A 17,546-nucleotide genomic window follows, 5' to 3' on the forward strand; every position below is an offset into this window, starting at 1 on the left:
CCCAGCAGATAACTTTCCCAAGGACAGCGTTCCTTTCCACATGATCTGGGTCTTCTCCTTGCTGACCCCAAGAGTCAGTCTCCCCTTTTCTTTTTTAATTCAGGTTGTCAGTCCTAGCTCGGAGGGACACTGCCAACTTTCATGCCTGTAATGCAGCATGCACACCTATATAAAAACATAAGGTTTGAAGGTGACTAGGGCTAATAATATGACCCTTCCTGCAGCTCTAGAAGCTGGAATGAGTTGCTGAAGCAAGTATGTAAGTATTTATAATGTGCCCATCACCCTCATATCTGGGCAGTACAGCAGACGGTGCATGTTGACAAAAGGTGTAGTGAGGGGAAAACTCTTATGGTGCTTTCAGTCCAAATTTTTGTAAGGCAAATATGCTGATTATAAATGAATAAAGAGAGGCCATAAATGAAGTTAGTGACTTTGACGTGTGTGTCACTGTGTTGTGTTCTCCCATGTTTGATAGGTGCTGGAATTGGACACGCTAGTCGATAATTTATTTGTTGAGCCTTACACTGGGGATATTTGGGGAGGATGTCATCCCAATGGCATGAAGCTACTCTTCTATGATCCTGAGAATCTTCCTGGTTCTGAGGTTAGTTTGACAGATTCTATTGGAAGGTTAGACCTTGTCTATACTGTAAAACTGTATTGCTTTAACTAGAACAATATAACTAAAGTGGTACAACTGCACCTCCCTCCCCTGAGTGTGGATGCAGTTATACAAGTATGAAAGTGTTTATACTGCTACAGATTATTCCATTATGGGAAGGAGAATAAGCTATTCTGGTGTAAGGTACCTTACTGGTATGACTATGCCCACACTAGAATAATTATTTCCATTAAAACAAACAAATTTACTCCCTCCCTCCATATTCCTAACCAAAATAGCTATACTAGTACAAAATCTGTGTGTAGACGAGACATTGGTGCGTCTTCTAAAACAAAATAGAAGAACAATGCAGGGCTTTAAAGGAATACTTCAGTCTGGTTTCTATGGAATAGTACTTGTATCTTATATTGATGACATAAGGTAGTAATGCTATCAGTCAGAAAAATCAGCTATTGATGCTAATTTCTGTAGCATTCAATGGCGCTGAATGGTGGGTGTAGGTAATGTAACACATCTGTATTAATGCTAATTGTTCAGAGCTGAAGGGGAGAAAAAAATCAGTTCTGTCATATGGAATCTTTAGCCATAATCCACAATAACCAGTGCTTTGAGGTTATGTGAATGCAAGTATTTTTTGTTAACATTCCTGAGTAAAACTAAATGCATCGGAATCAGGAAATAAGTTAAGCAGAAAGGCCCCTTTGGAAATTTCAGCTGGAGTTAAGCAACTGACTTCCAATGGGAGTCATGGGTGTAACTCATTTAGGTCCCTTAGAAAATCCCAGCTGAAGTACCCGATTTACCACTGTGTTACTCTGGTCCTAGGCTTGAGTAACTGCACTGATATCTGAGGAGCTATGCTAACATTAACTGGAGCAGCACAGAGAATAATTGGGCTCAGATAGTTCTTGTGTGGAGTGGGCACTACTTCAGCAGGTCACCTGAGAGAGCGTGTGGAGATGGTGCTCCCTCTGGAGTGTAGACTCGCCAAAGCTGTGATCCTCACCTCTGCCTTCCCAGGAACAGACAAGCAACATGCCATGCCTTGACTTGCTAAAAAAAGCTATGAACTCCATATTGATACCTCTTTAAATCTGTGTCATCTTGGTGTCTATCAGATAGTGGTAAAACTGACCAGATGCATGGCAGCTTACAGGACAGAGCAGAAAGTCTGATCTGACCAATGCCCCTGCACTGTCATGGCTACACTCCCACTTTCCCAACAAGTTATGTTCCACATGCTGCACAGTTGCAACCTCTCAGCCACCCTGACTGAAACAATCCCTCCAGCTGCTTGGACCTTGATCCTGAACCTGAGCTGACTTCACCCTGGATTCTGTGAACCACAAAGCAGGAGATGCTTCTTCAGGCAGGGTAATGGAAGGGCAGGACATATGTACAGTGAAGAAGACTGGGAAGGTGTGGGCTGTGGTCAGGAATAGTGCAAAGTAGATGGGGCTGGAAAAAGCCACAGCCTGCTTTGCTTTTTGACCTGCAAGATGGCAACTGCCAAGAGAGAGCAGCTCACAGCCATGGGAAAGGTGATACATGGCTGGGTAAGGTGGGATTTCCAAAAGGACTAAACTGAGGTAGGGCACTCAAGTTCCATGGACTGACTAGTGCTCCTAGGTCACTTCAGTGCTTTTGGAAAATCCCACCCCTTAGCTAACATTTCATATCAAAAGGAATTACCTGTGAACAACCTTTTCAGACTCCATTTCCCTCCTAACTAGTGGCTAGACTCCAAATTTACTTGAAGAGAATGAACTCCGAGTACTTGACTATTGTGAGCCTTGCCAGATAACATCTCTTAAAATGCCTCAGTGACCACCAGAAAAAAATCTCCATCTGATAGTTCAATCAATTCCAGGCTGCTTTCTCTGCAGCTGCAGTCTAATTAAATGTTGACGAATTACATGTTTGGTGCTAGCTCAGTTTAATTGTATTCGTAAAAGAAATATTGCCTGAGAATAGAAATAAGGACAAATTTAGCCTTGTTCTTTCTCATTTACTCTTTAGATTTTATAATGGCCCTTAGTGAGCTACTTTCTGCAATCCTTGCTTTACGTGATTTAACTGAGAGTATTCAGTTAAAATACCAATGGGAGTACTTGCACAGTATGATGCTACTTAGTGTGAATAAGAGTGGCTTTTTTGTATGCACTCTTGCTGCCATCATCAAGAAACTCTGAGCTCAGGGATCTGTTGACACTGAAATTGTAACTTTCATAGCAGTGGAACTTTCCACCTTCAAGTATTCTGCTACCTTAGACAATCATTGGAACATTGTGTCGGTTTTGGTGTCCACACTTCAAAAAGGATATTGACAAATTGGAAGGGGTTCAGAAAAGTGCACCAAGAATTAACCAAGGTCTGAAGAGAGACCAAAGAAGTCCCATCTATTTAGCTTAACAAAGAGAAGGTTAAGAGGTGACTTGATCACAGTCTAAAAGTACCTACGGAGGGAGAAGACTTCTGAATTAGGTTTTTTTTAAATCTAGAAGACGAAGGTATTGAGCAATCTAATGGCTGAAAGCTGAAGCTAGATAAATACAGACTAGAAATAATGTGCAAATTTTTAATAGTGAGGGTAAGTAGCTGTTGGAACAACTTACCTTGGGATGTGGTGGATTCTCTGTCACTTTAAATCAAGACTGGATAGCTTTCTGAATAGTATGCTCCAGTTGTAGGCTTAATGCAGGAATCATTTGGTGAAATTCTATGACCTGTGTTATGCGAGGGCACAGATCTTAAGGCCAGAAAGGACCATTATGATGATCTAGCCTATGAATTTAACTATTTAGCTTAAATTAATATACTATTTAAAAGGTCTTGTCTCTGCTGAACTCTTATCAGCTTCTATAAAAGTAGTACAACTTCTGTATTGACTGCACGTAATGCTTCCCTCTTCAGGTAATCCGGATCCAGAACATTCTTTCTGCAAAACCTACAGTGACCCAGGTGTATGCTGAGAATGGCTCAGTGCTTCAGGGAAGTTCAGTTGCTGCAGTGTATTCTGGGAAACTGCTCATAGGCACCGTGTTCCACAGAGCTCTTTACTGTGAACTATAGTTCACTCTGGATAGACTTTGTTGGGGGGAGGGTTCAGTTGCTTCTAAATTGCTAATTCCAAGCTACATTGCAATAAGAGTTATGACAATGTATCCCTAGCCTTCCTCGCCTCAAGGAACTAACGTCAGTTCTATTCAGTGGTGAATGGAAATGGATTTAAAGGTAAAAGAATGTGTGCGAGTGTGTGGGGATTAATGTGGAAGATCCCAGGCCAATAACAAACTGTGGATGTCAATTACAAATTCAACATTAAAAGAAAATGGCTGAAAATTAGTTGGTTCTTGGGTTGCCAACTGTGATCAGACTTCTGGGAGAGTTGAGTTGATGATCTGCCTACTGTGTAAAATAATGGAGGCAGTGTTGAATAAACACGTGGTTTGGATCAGTGACCCAAATACTTTGGCGGGGAGGAGGGGCTCCTTTTCACCCCTCCATCATTTTTCCCTAGGCTGTCAGAAATTATTTGAAACCCATGGGTTGCCTTCTCATGAACCTGTTCTCGGACATACTCTTGCCTGCATACAAGAATATTAGGTGCATGATTTAAATAACCCTTCAAAGAATGAGTTCAAAAATCTCTGCTTTCTGAAGAGGTCTGAAATTCCTTAACCAAACAGTGCCTTGGAGCCTGTAGTCTCCACGTACAGCCAGAGGAGCAGTGGTGAAAGCTGCACCACAGCGAAGGCCTTTAGCGCAGAGAGTGCAGTTCATACACTATGTGTTTAATTTCCATGCTGTGTGAAACTGCCACACTCATGGCAAAGGATTCTACCAGACAAACGATTGTAACGCCGTTTGCTAGAATGACACAGTCCACACTGTGTAATCATTGTATTGGTGAGGCTCGTATGATCTTTGTCTGCTAAAGCATTCTGCCACTGTTTCTCTGGCAAGAAGACAGGCAGTATAGTCTTGGAGAGTGAACTCAGGACTTAGAATCAGGGACAGCTGCATTCTAATCATACTTCTCCCATAGCAGAGCTGTGTTGCTGGGGACAGGTTACTTAACCACTCTCTCACCCTTTCTTCAGCTGTAGACTGGGGAGAGAGATGCCAAGGGCACAGAACAGTTATGAGGAATGATAGAAAATGTGAAAGCAGCATCACCTCAGTGCTAGCTCCCTGCAATGGGGGGGGACGCTGTACTGGATCGGGTAGAACACTGCTACAGGAGCAAGTATCGAGGCAACCTAACCTGAAGCTCTGGCTGTCGTACTCATCCTGTGGCTTAAACTCTAACTGTTCACTGCACTGGGAAGCAACTACCAGGAGCTCTGACTTGGGTCCTTTTTAATGATCCTCTATATAAAAAATCCACATACAATAGAAGGGTAGAATTCTAGCTGATGGTTAAAAAAGGCCCCGTGCATTATCAACCTAGGAATAGAGAACTGCTATTGGTTCCCTTTCCTATTGCTACCCCTGCCTCCATGTTCCGGTTAGACTCTGCTTGCTCCAAATCCTCTCTGTGCTGTCTGAGCCACCTTTCCAAACACGTCTGGCTCTAGCATCAGTGCTGCTAGTGGGGAGAGAGCACTGTGCTAAGTGAGCAACTCAGGTGTGGATGCTACCAGTGAGTTACAAGGTGATAACATGGTCAATTTCCTGTACCATGGTGGCTAGGTTGTTGTGACTGCGATCTAAGAATCTGCAATACTAGATAACTCTCTAATCGCAGCAGTTTGGCAGCAGCAACTGCAGTTGGATAGAGAATGTGTTGTTTTTACAGAAACAGAGAAGGGCCTGGTGGGGTCTGGCTCAAGGGGAATACAAAGCAACTGTATGGCCCCCTCACTGGCTGCTCTAGGGGTCATGCCAGCATGTGCAGAATCAGTCCTGCACCCCCCCTCCACTGATGAGCCCCACTCTAGTGGGGGTGGGGAGAGGCATGGCCAAGGCATTCCTGTGACCTGGCTACTTGCTCGCTGCTGTAACAGCCCCAGAGCTCATAGGGACCAGAGCACAGGTTAGGGCTGCCCCATCTGAACTGGAAGCTAACTAGAAGCCACGTGTGATTGCCTGCCAGTGTGGGGGCTAAGTCATGGCAGTGAAGAGCCTGGGTCTGGAACAGAGGGAGGTGCCTTGCATGTGGTGCGAACTGCACCTGCTCTGAGGAACTCTGCATCAGTACCAGCATGAAGCTAACCCCCGAATCCTAGAGAACGCACTGTATGCTCATTTGCCTTTATTTTAGGGGGAGCAAACTGGCTCGCCCAGCAGCTTCTCTCCCTGCAGCATTTGTTTAATATGAACAGTAGGGAAAGCACAGCTTCCTCCTCCCCCACTTTTTCCAAAGGACAAACTGGGCCCTTTTGGGGGAAGTACTAATAGAAAGTCACGTGTCTTCAAATATACTTAGTTCTGGAATATGCTCTAGTCTTGTGGTTAATTACTGTGTAAACAAAATTCTTATAAGGAAAAACATCACCTGACATAACATTTTGATCTTTACAATATCATGTTTCTGATGATTAATATAAATACAGATTTTTTTTAATCTGAAATTGTGGCATCATAATACTCAGTGGATCATTATAAACAATGTTTAGCTTTACTACTCCCTGTGCTTTTCCTAATTCATTAATTGATGTACAGTGTCAAAAATTTATTTGATTGTAAACCTGGTAAACCATGAATGTTCTCATCTTTATGAAAAGATATTACACCACAGAATTTTTATACAAAATGTGACCCATTTTACCTCTTATCCTTTAGATTAAATCTTCTTCAAATGTAAAATTATTTGGAATTGTTTTGTCCATTATCCCAATTTTTGGTTCTGGGAAAAATAAAGCCTGTATTGATCCTGGTTTTTATTTTAATTGTTGTTGTCTCTCTTCTTCATGGCTTTTATATTGAGCCCATAGCTGTGGTATATATGTTCTGCTGTCAGTCATGAACTAAGATGTAACAATGGAATGGGGAAAAATTAAATGACTAGCTACAGGCATTTTTTATATATATAATGTAGTAGTACCTCACATCACATCAAAAATCAGGCAAACACATTATCTTATGCTTACAATACTCTTTGTGTTGTCAGCACTGGGGCCCTGGGCTGCGCTGGCCATCTCATCTGGTCTGTCTTTTGTACAGGCACAAGACACGTGTCTGTCTGAACCCTGTAGGGTCCCAGTCACTAACAGTTTGCCCTGCTGTGAGGAGCACAGGGTGACCTGTAGCTCCTAAGTTTTCTAAGTTAGTGCTGTGTCCAACTGCCAGTGATTATCTTCAATATAGGCCCTGTTAGTGCTGTCTCAAAAAAGTTAGTATAGAATGACCTTTAAACCTCGCTTAATTATGCGGCAGAAAAACTGACGTTAAACACAACTCTACATGTAAAGTGATTTCTAGCAGAAATCTCTAGTCACAGGACCAAATGACTCAGCCACATTTCAAGCCTGACCTACCAATGGTTCAAGTCTGTTTTTTCTGCATGGCGTTTTTCCAGTTTCACTACTTGGCTGTGGCCTGGGCACACAGTCCTCTTATTTGCCTTCTACCCACATGCATTTGCTGTAAAGAACAACTAGAGCACATGAAACAACTTATGCAAAGCTACGGCTGCAATTTCACATACAGCTACTAAAATAAATGGAAGAGGAGGCAGACCAGGCTGTGCTTGTAGACAGTAAAACTCTTCTACACGACAACTCCTCCCTTGGGAGACTGAGGTCAGAAATTCCAAGTGATGGCTTTCTTTGATCCTCTTTTAAAGCCCCCCTACAGTCCAAGTGGTAGATTGTGGAACATACACTTTTCAACATAGCATAAGGTACCACTCACCAAACAGGACCAGCAGGAAATACTGATGAAAACTACACTGTGAGGCACCTATCTTCTACACAGTAGATAGGAGGCAGGCCATTGCTGGACTATGGAGTAAACTGCATAGAACCAGTTTGCGGTGAGGAGTGGCAGGGAGGATGGACAGATGCAACTGTGTTGAGAGTGTGAGTGGCGGGATGGGGGCAGGGTTGGAAGAGCGAGTTATACAATCTACCAATAAACAAGTACACCATTAGTACCTTATTGTTTAAAGGGTTAAAATGATCCTTTCACCCTCTTGCAGGTGGTGACCATGTTGTTGAAACATGACACTTGGTGACACCAGCTATTGGGAAACTTAGAGCCTGAACTCAGAACCTTTTCCACTGAGATTCAATGGTGACTATTTTGGTCTAGATACTGCCAGGAGTAACTCCACTGCAGTGATGGCCGTTACTTCAGCTATATACAGTTATTAAATGTGTGCTGAGCAGAACAGCACCATCAGGTGGTTTGAGAAATGCCCATTACAATTTTCAGTTTGGTGACGAGTGAATTGACATGATACTGTACATGCCTTACCAAAAGAGATACAGCTCTCTTTAAAAAGTTCTGCCATGGCTAGCCCCAATGATTTATGTTGCACTGAACTGCTAGCTAGTGGCCTATTTTCTAGGTCCACGTAGGAAGATCATATATCAGCACGTGTGTTACATTTCAACACTGCATTAAGAAAAATCAGCCATATAAGCCATGGTAGTATGGTTTTTAACAGAATTGTGATGCACTGAGAATGTCTTTACAATTTATGATTTCTGGTTGATTTTGTGAAGTTGTATTATGAAAAACGACTATATCATGAATAACTATGTGTATGTTGTTCTACCTTTGTCGACAGTCCTGTAGCTGGTACACACCCGACAGGGACAATGGAAAATACTTAAGGCTCCTACTAACAGTACTTAGACCTTGATATGCTAAAAAACAGCTGCATCCTTACAAACAAAGGCAGGTAGGTGACCAAGAGTTGTTTAAATAAGGGAACCCACTGGAACAGGGGGTGCCCATCAGGAAGCATCAGGCAAGAGAGAGCAAGGTCACACAAGCTGGGTAAGGGGCTTTGCAGGAGGGGAGAGCTCCCATCATGTACACCCTGCTTGCCTTCGTGGACACTGATGATCCCTAAGTACTCCCAAGAGAAGACTGAGCCAGGTGGACTTAGGAGCTCCATTTCTAAGGGGTAACAGTCAGCCTCAGGGCCCAGGAAATGTTGTGGAGAAGCCAAGGGAGAAACCACTGTTGCAGCCTGCCAAGGCTCCAAAGGTTTAAACCACCTATGGGGCATCCAAAGCACAGAGGCTTGGATTCCCTTCCCAGATGCCCAAGTGGGTGGCCCGAAAGGGGCACTCACTAGGACCTGCAATAAGAATCATGGAGTGTAATAAGATCCAACCTGAATCCTACACCATTTGTCCTGATCTTCCGGCTAACAAATGAGTTTAAAATGAACTTTAGACTTGCTGGGAAAAGAAGGGAAGAACAATTATGTGAAAGCCACCAAAAGCATAACTAAGTGCTCGCCTACAAGGAGAAATAGCCCAGAATAGCTAGCTTGCCATGTGGACACTTATTCTGCACTAAGAGTGCCTTTTTGTAGCTTAATCTTCTTTGGAATAGCTATTGTGCTTTAAAGTCACATCCCATCTTATTCTGCAATAGACAGACCCTAACACATGGCAGTAGTTGTCCAATCTGAGTAACAGTTTATTAATTCTGGAATGAATAACAGAGGCGCGAAGACTAAATAAAAATTCTTGTACCAAGTTTCAGTAGTTCTCTTTTTATTGCATTCGTTGTCTAACAATAATACTCATTGGCAAGAAATGTATTTACACTAACAAATTAATTTTAATCAAAGGTGATTGGGTTTTTTTTTTAACTCTGTAAGAAAACAAAGGGCCACCATGATGTTTTGCTTTGAATGCCTCCAAATAACCAAATGTAAAGGAATGTTGTTTTTGGAAACTCAACAATCCAGAGAAGTACATATTAACCAAGCACAAGAGAACAAGCTCAGACAGGGCACTACTGTCTCTTCCATGCAGATGATTAGACACCAAGATGTACAAATGAAAAGTCCAGGATTACATGCAATTCATACACATTTGACCTTAAAAAAATTCTGAAACACAACCATCTCCCTCGCTAAGATAAAAAGAAATAATAAAAAGCCAGTTTTTTACAGTGGCACACAGTGCATTTCTGTTTTTTAGCTGCCCAGTCTTTTAGCAATATGTATAACACCTGTTAGTTACCAGTGATTTATAAGTGCAACATCACTGAAAAATACAAAAGCAGTAGTTATGACAATAAATGCGTCAGGGAAAGCAAATATATTTTGGGGAGGTTCACTGTGCACTATGTCATCTCCATTTGAGGAGGCTTATTTGTTCCTTATTGTCTTTCGTGCCATGTGATTCTTGTTTCTTCTGGACACTCCATCAATATTGTGAGTCTTCCCGCATTTACACCGCTGTCTGCTCCCACTGTGGTCAATGGCAAAACTCACACTGAAAACAATAGCAGGATTAGGCCCCTTTTTTTGCTCAGTTTGGGGCTGATCCTGTAAAATGCTGAGCACCTTCCTCCAAAGCCAAACAGTGCTGAAAGCCCTTAACACCGCACAGGATTAAGCTGGATAAATTAGGAGATTTGTGCCTAATAAAGAGTCCCAACTTCCGAAAGAAACAAGCAGCACAAAGAGCTAAAGGCAAAACCTCCCAACAAGACATACACGTCCTTTTAGTCATTATTTACTGGCTATAAGAAAAGTCCCAGTCCCACTGCCAGGTAGCGAAAGAAGGCCTGTCTCAGGACCAGGAGGGAATCAGAGGGCTCAGTTTCATGACTGTGATATCACAGCTTTCAAATAGGACAGTTTTAAAATGTGCGAAAATGCAATAAAACATATACAGAGCTTTGATGAAAAGGACTGTGCAACATGCACCCGACGTATAGCTAATTGTGTGGTGACTGGATGAGTCACTTCTGACATCACAATCCTGCCCCATAATCAACTGCTCAAAGCTCTCCAATAGACATCTAAGCTAAGTTTACAAAATGTACAAAAAGTTTTTCTTCTTGTAATACTAATTCTATCCTGCCAAAAGAACACAAGGACAACATGCAGAGAAATGTACAGAGGAACAGTCTGTATATGGTTTTAATAAATTTTTTTGTTTAAAATCTTGTGATCCAGCAAGTATATAAAACATAACATGGAAACTGTGAGTGAGGCTAAAAACACATCGGAGTTATTATACAACTGGTACAAACTGCTAGAGCTTTGCTCTTATGATGTTATCAGAACCCTTGATGTGTGTCGTATGTGCATGTAGCCCTAAAACTCACAATTACCTACATATTAACTGCTACTAGTCTCTTCAATACAGTGTGTAAGTTTGTGTATGTTTACGTACACACAGAAATGCAAAAGTATTTGTTAAAAAGCAAACCATAAGCCCCATCACTTAATCATTTTCATTTCTAGAAATCATAATTTCTTTCATTATTCTGAATCATTGATAAAAAAAATGCTCTGTGAACTCTGCCCCTTTCATTTGAACTGTTAAAGACATCCAAGTTGCTCAAATATGTGCTGTCTTTTTCAACCAACTTTCTATTTTTCAGCTTTTGGGACCAAGTTACGGGTTTTCTGAGATTTGAAAGCTTACAAAACAAAAGCTATAAACCAGTTTGCCTGCTCTCTAGCTGAGGCACAGCACAGGACTAAGCAAGTGCTATTAAAAGGCTCAATCCTGCCCCCACTGAACTCAATGACAAAACTCCAGTGGGAACAGGATTAGGTCCCAAAACAACATTACTTTGCTTGTCTCCCTCTCAGACACAAAATTTTTCTACCCATTTGAAAACACTGCTAAGGAATTGACACATAAACCTTGTTTTTGAAAACGGTCCTTAAATCCCAGATCTGGCACCCTGTACAAATCACTCTTTAAGATACTTTTTAAAGAAACACGGCTATTGAAACACAAAACTTTCCTTCTGATTTTCAGTTCCATAGCACAGCATAGTAGACTAGAACAGTATATCCCAGCCCCACATACACAACATGATACTGCTGCCTATGCCTTCTTTGATTTCAACAGGAACACATCAGCAGATGAGCTTCTGTGGTGGGGCATCATTGCCTCTGGTTGCCTGTCACAACTGTGTGTGCTCTAAACAGCAATTGCTGATGAGTTAGAGATCACACAATTGCATGGATGGCAGCTGGTGCTTGTACGCACAGTGGACATGCTGAGACCTGAGGCTGCCAGATGATAAACATCCTGAATTCCCACTAACATCAATGGGAGTTGAGGACTGATGTGGCTTCTGGGAAATGCTGCTCTAGATCCTGTGAACATTCTTGCTTAGAAATGCAGCATTGTCTCAGCTCCATCATGGCACAATAAATGGTTACTGACACAAAAGCACCTACTCAAGCTGATATATAAACATAACCCAGCTCTGTACAGCTTTTGTTACTTTTTTGCTCCATTATTTAGTTTTACTCCATTAATTGTGATGGGCTTTATGTACATGAACATCATTAGCTCTGCTAAGGCAGGCAGATGAAATGCAGAAACCGGTGGACAATACTAATCGGCATTATGCAACATTAAATGGGCTGAGCTCCTCATTGCTTTGCACTTGGTGTAATCATTTACACGGGTACACAGTGGGAGTCCAACACCACCTAATCAGAATGACAGCTTTAGCACTCACTTGCCCAGATGCAAATGGCTCCACAAGGGACCAGGCAATGGGGAATGAGACCCATACATATTTGGCAGTTTGTACAGAACAAACCATGGCCTTTTGCTCCAGAATGGTTGCAATGCTACTGCTGGATTTCAGTCAAGACACTAGCTTTTCTGGGGCTAAGCTTATGAGAGCACCTTTGCATCTTCTATTTCCTACATCTTAAAAATCCCACTCTCTGCATCCTTCATTCACTCTTTCACAGTCTTTTCACAGCTAGAAGATGTGCATACGTACATAGACTAGGGCTGCCAAACCTATTGGCACTAGCAGATCCAGAACTCAGTTATCACATACAAAACAGGGTGAACGTTACCTAACCAGTTAGCTGTGAGTGCACCAGCACAGGAGAATAACTAACTGGGGTAGGGCTGGCATAGGCTGTATGGCTGGATTAGAGAGAATATGGCCAGAGTGTAGATGTGCTTCAGGGACACCAGGCTGCAGAATAGCCCTAGGAAGCTAACACACCTTACAGAATACCTGAGACTGCTTTAAATTACTCATTGGGACTGGTGACTGGATGTCCAGGGATCAGGAAGCCACAGAAGTAGCTTATTAGAGTCACATTTGTGGAAGATACCCTGCCAGCTAGGCTGGGAGCAGAAGATTCATCTATTCATTCAGTACAGGACATGTGTCCATTCTGTTCCTTCTTATGATAGCGGTAACACACTATTCTAAACTAGCATTGTTCTTAGGGGAAGCTTACAGTGAGGTGGTTAAAGGCATTCTGAGTTTTTAATTAGATATATAATGGGCAAATGCATATCATGTCTCAATATGGGAAAGAAAAATTGTGACAAACCTTTTATGGTTTTGTAGAAACCACTCAAACTGTATTGGTCACACCCCACTGTGATTGTGACATGACTGTGTGTGTGTCATACATCAATGACTATCTTTAATAAAAAGGAATCTTAAAAATATACCTTATCATAGAAGGAAGAGCAGAACTCAGATACTGCTTGGTCCACTTTGTTTTCATTAGTCACTTTGCATTTTATACTTTTATTTTTAACTGATTAAATCTATTTTTAAAGTTAGATTTTAAACTCAAATAATTACAAAAAGTTTAAATTCACCATTTAGCTCTAAAGTTTCTATAAAACAGTAAAAACAATAATTACTAGCACATAAATCAAATTAGCTATCTGCAGAATCAGAACCTGATTTACAACGAGGTTAACTAGACACTGCTCTAAACAGCAAGAATGAAAAATCAATGCATAACACACAGTAGTCTGCCTTGGGCTTTTAAGAAAACAAAGAACATAAATAGGAACACGCCCACAGTCTATTATGTACAACCACTTAAAACATTACCATCATGTAAACATAACTTAAGGAGAAAATAATTATCTAATGCATTAATCAACATTGTATTTAAAATAGTACATTTCCAGTTTCTTCCAGATAACTTTCTCTTACCTAAATATAACTTCATAAGCTCCTAAAATAACTGAGCATTAATTTCACCAGGTCGCCATGACACTGTAGTATAATTTGTCTCCTAGAAAGGAGATAGAAAGATTCAACTGAAGAGATGATTTCTCCCCACAATTATATTTCTCCACTAATGGCCTCTTTTTCTCTCTGGCAGCATTAGGAAACACCAAGACCTACCAGAAATATCAACGCTGTTTTAATAGAGTGTTCTTCACAGCAGTTTCATTACTTTATGTCTATAGATCAATGAAATATATACTAGAAACATGTAGAAAGTAGATTTGGAAACAAAAAGGAAGCCATTACTAAGTAGATTTGTCAGATTATTCGCACGGAATGAACTAAGTTACATCTATTTACAGAGCTTTCTACAGGTAAAAATACTATTATCATTCAAATGAAAATTTGACAAATGTTAGATAACATGAGCATAGCATCCCAGTAAAGACATTCCAGAACTCTGAGCTTCAGAAGAGCTAAAAAAAAAAAAGGTAAATGTCAAAATATACGATGGGGAAAAAATCCCTTTAAAAATCATTCAGCATGTGCAGTTAACTTTCAGTCTGCTGAAACTCCAAGTTTTTAATTTTGCATTAATAACTAACAAAACAAGAGTTAACTCCTGGCATGACGGACTACACAGAGATTAGTACTTATGTCAATACCTATGGAATGCATTGAAGGGAACGGATGTTGCTATAACCTATGAATGCTACTATACAGTAAGCATTGACTATAAAGCAATAATGTAATATCTTCGTCTTCCCATTATGTAAGCTTGTTCATTGTCGTCCTATTCATTTGGAGAAATAATGAAAATTTAAATAGAGGCTGCTGAGAGACTGTAATACCACACAGTGCCAGACTATACTGTTTGCTTCATTAATAGACATATCTCTATATGAGAAATCTCTGAAGTATGTAGCGCAACAGCCAATTTAAGCATTCCAAACATTCTGCAAAGTAAGCCTCAAGGCTGAATTTTTAGTGGGGGGTGTCCTCTGGACACTCTATTTAAAACAGGTAGTGCATGACAGCTTTGCATTTAGTAGCCTTCTTCCGTATTGTAGCCTATATTAGTTGGCCTTAATATTAGGAAATCTTGTTTTGATTTGAACAGCATTTTCTTTTCTTTTTTTTTTTTTTTTTAAAGTGCACTTCATTGAAAACTGAAAGCCTTTAGCAGGCTCCGATTTGGAGATCATTTCAGCAGACAGCAGTTGTGATTAGATCACAGCCCTGCAGGTCAGAGCACAAAGCTCGCTGCCCCCAGCGCTCAGTGGAGACGGAACCTGAAGCTGTGGTATTTTCCTTAAAAATACAACCCCCTCCAAACACCCATTTTTTTTCCAGAATCTGTTTAAAAAGGAAGCTTATAGCGTGTTACAGGAAAGTTTATCTGTATACCCCATGAGCACAATGACCAGTGTTCTCTACAGATCTAGCTGTTGTGCCAAGGTTAGAAAGTCAGCCTTGCTCAGATATTGGGAGGGTAAATGTTACCCTCAGAACCCCTTGTAAAGCAGCTTTACCTCCTTCTCGTATTAAATTACTGTACAGTTCACAAGCGTGTCAACCTCCCCTCTGTTGCCCAGAAAAGATAATGACTCTCCTGTCCTTAACTCCAGCATATAATTACAAATCACTGAACAACCGAGTTTGCAAAACAGTGGCATTTCAAGGTACTGATGCGAGCTGTAGCCTGTTCCAGCAGACAGAACTAAATATCAGAGTCAGTGAAAGAGTTGAGATTCCAGTTAGAAAGATGAGTCAATGGTAACAGATGTGGGAACAACTCCAGTTACCCAAAATCAAAAATCTCCACTGATCATTGCAATCTACCACAGGGATCCTGTTCAAAATGTGGTTGTGATGCAATGGACCACATCCCTCTTTGTCACACTGGTTACCAATGTGACCAAACACAAGCAGCCCAATACAAAATAGCAGTTTGAAAGGAAAACCCCTCAATGTTTCTCCAAAATAGGATACTTGGCCTGCAAATAACAACAATAACAAATAAAATAAAATAATGGTTTTGGATTGTTCAGCAGATCAAAAATAAGAGTGTGTATTGTAACTGCAGGAAAATGTAGCCAAACAATATAAACTTCCCTATTCATTCGATTTATAGCATCATATTTGTGTACATATTCCTGTGTAATGACCACAAGAAAATGGGAGGGGTACTGTAGACAACTTGAGTTTCTTTGCCTGAAGCATCTCCACATTAACTAACATAGTAGTAGTTCTGGCTCATCATTGCTCATTAGCGCCCTCTGTTGCATCTGATGAAGACTTGTCTAGTTTCTTTGACTTCCTTTGAAGCTGCTCTTGTTCTTTCTTCCTAAGCTTTTCCCTTTGCTTTTCCATTTTTTCTTGAGCTTTTCGAGCTCTCTCGATGGACACTTTCATTTCCTTTAGCTTTTTTTTAATGATTGCTCTGTCCTGGGAAGATGTCATACCAAGGGCCTAATATTAAAGAAAGAAAGAGAATTAAAGAATCCCATACAGTTTCATTTATATGGCCAAATTATGTAAATTAAATAATAACATAACTAAACTAGAAGACAGTGAAAACTTGAATTAAAGTCAGGTAGGAAACAGGAATTCAAGTTAATGCACTGAAAATAATACTTTGCCCTTCTATTGTATGTTGCCTTGCACATAAGGAAAGCAAAACATTTTATAGAATATTAATGATTCTGATCAACTGAGAAACACAGGCACACAGAGGTTAAGTGATTTGCCCAGCATCGGAGAAGTGTGTGGCAGAGCTAGGAACAGACCCCATATTTCCTGAGTCCCAGCCTTTGCTTTTGCCACGAGACCATTCTTTCCCCCATAAAAAATCCTGGAGATATAGAAAGGTTAAAACCCAAATTTTCAAATAGTTGGTAAATTTTGTGTGCCCAACTGAGACACTAAGGGCCTGAATTTCACATATGCTGAGCGCCTATGACGCCAGATTTTATTTATTTTATCAGCAATATGCTCATAATTTCATTGCAACAAATTAATGCACACTTTGTATATCAAAGCTTTTAAACTGTGTATCTAGTTCTAATATACTATCCATGGTCAACCCCTTCCCTGATATATATGAAAGACAAATGTGTGGTAGAAAGAGGCTGACAATGAAGCATATAAATGGACTGATGAAAAAAGGTAAAGCTGCATAAGACACTCTCTTCACCAGCAGTCCAATATTTAGGCTTGGAAGGATTTGATTTTTTTCAATCGGTAAATGTCAGTAAACGCTGATTTCACCATACACACACAAACTGGGGGAAAATATTTCCATTGGTAACAACAGAAATTAACAGACAAAAGTGAGAAAAACGCGGCTTGAGAACTTTTCAGAGGTTGATTTCAAAATATTCGAAGTAAATATCCTTAAATGTGCTGTTAACAATTTGTGTTTTAACAGTTATAAAGCTTTAACTTCTTGAATCTCAGTATAGACACTCTCATCAAATAATTACTATCTGACTCGCCCACCCATAAATTTCTTGCAACTGTGAGAATTGAAATCAATGCAAACTGGAAAAAAATGCTTGAGAATAAACAGATATTATTTGCTGAAAATTATAACAAAAGTTTGAATTCTGCCAAGGCTACAGATATTTTATCTCTACTTCTTCTGTGCTGATATTTAACATCCTACATGGCTCACATTTTTACAAAATGGAGTTGGATGAGAAATATGTGCATGCTAATACCACTTATGCATGCAATTATCTGAGCTGTGCATGCAGATGTGGGTACATTGTACACCCACATTTTTTGCAAAGCAAATGGGCCT

General features: G+C 40.5%; 2 protein-coding genes across 10 annotated transcripts in view; one reads left to right on the forward strand and one right to left on the reverse strand.

Annotated features, from left to right (window-relative positions):
• LOC123363800 (serum paraoxonase/arylesterase 2-like) overlaps positions 1 to 6,519 on the forward strand; it is a 58,956-nt gene extending 52,437 nt beyond the window's left edge. The window contains exons 8-9 of the mRNA XM_045005197.1: positions 479 to 607; positions 3,539 to 6,519. Of these exons, the coding sequence (XP_044861132.1) occupies positions 479 to 607; positions 3,539 to 3,697 (288 nt within the window). The 3' untranslated portion in view covers positions 3,698 to 6,519. The remainder of the gene's footprint in view (positions 1 to 478; positions 608 to 3,538) is intronic.
• A 7,403-nt stretch (positions 6,520 to 13,922) lies between these two features.
• Positions 13,923 to 17,546, reverse strand: part of PPP1R9A (protein phosphatase 1 regulatory subunit 9A) — a 254,557-nt gene continuing 250,933 nt past the window's right edge. For all 9 annotated transcript variants that reach the window (XM_045004340.1, XM_045004337.1, XM_045004336.1 and 6 more), the window contains one exon: positions 13,923 to 16,213. In XM_045004340.1, coding sequence (XP_044860275.1) covers positions 16,001 to 16,213 — 213 coding nt within the window. In that variant the 3' untranslated portion in view covers positions 13,923 to 16,000. The remainder of the gene's footprint in view (positions 16,214 to 17,546) is intronic.

The sequence above is a fragment of the Mauremys mutica genome, chromosome 2 (assembly GCF_020497125.1).
Source record: "Mauremys mutica isolate MM-2020 ecotype Southern chromosome 2, ASM2049712v1, whole genome shotgun sequence".
Taxonomy (NCBI): domain Eukaryota; kingdom Metazoa; phylum Chordata; order Testudines; family Geoemydidae; genus Mauremys; species Mauremys mutica.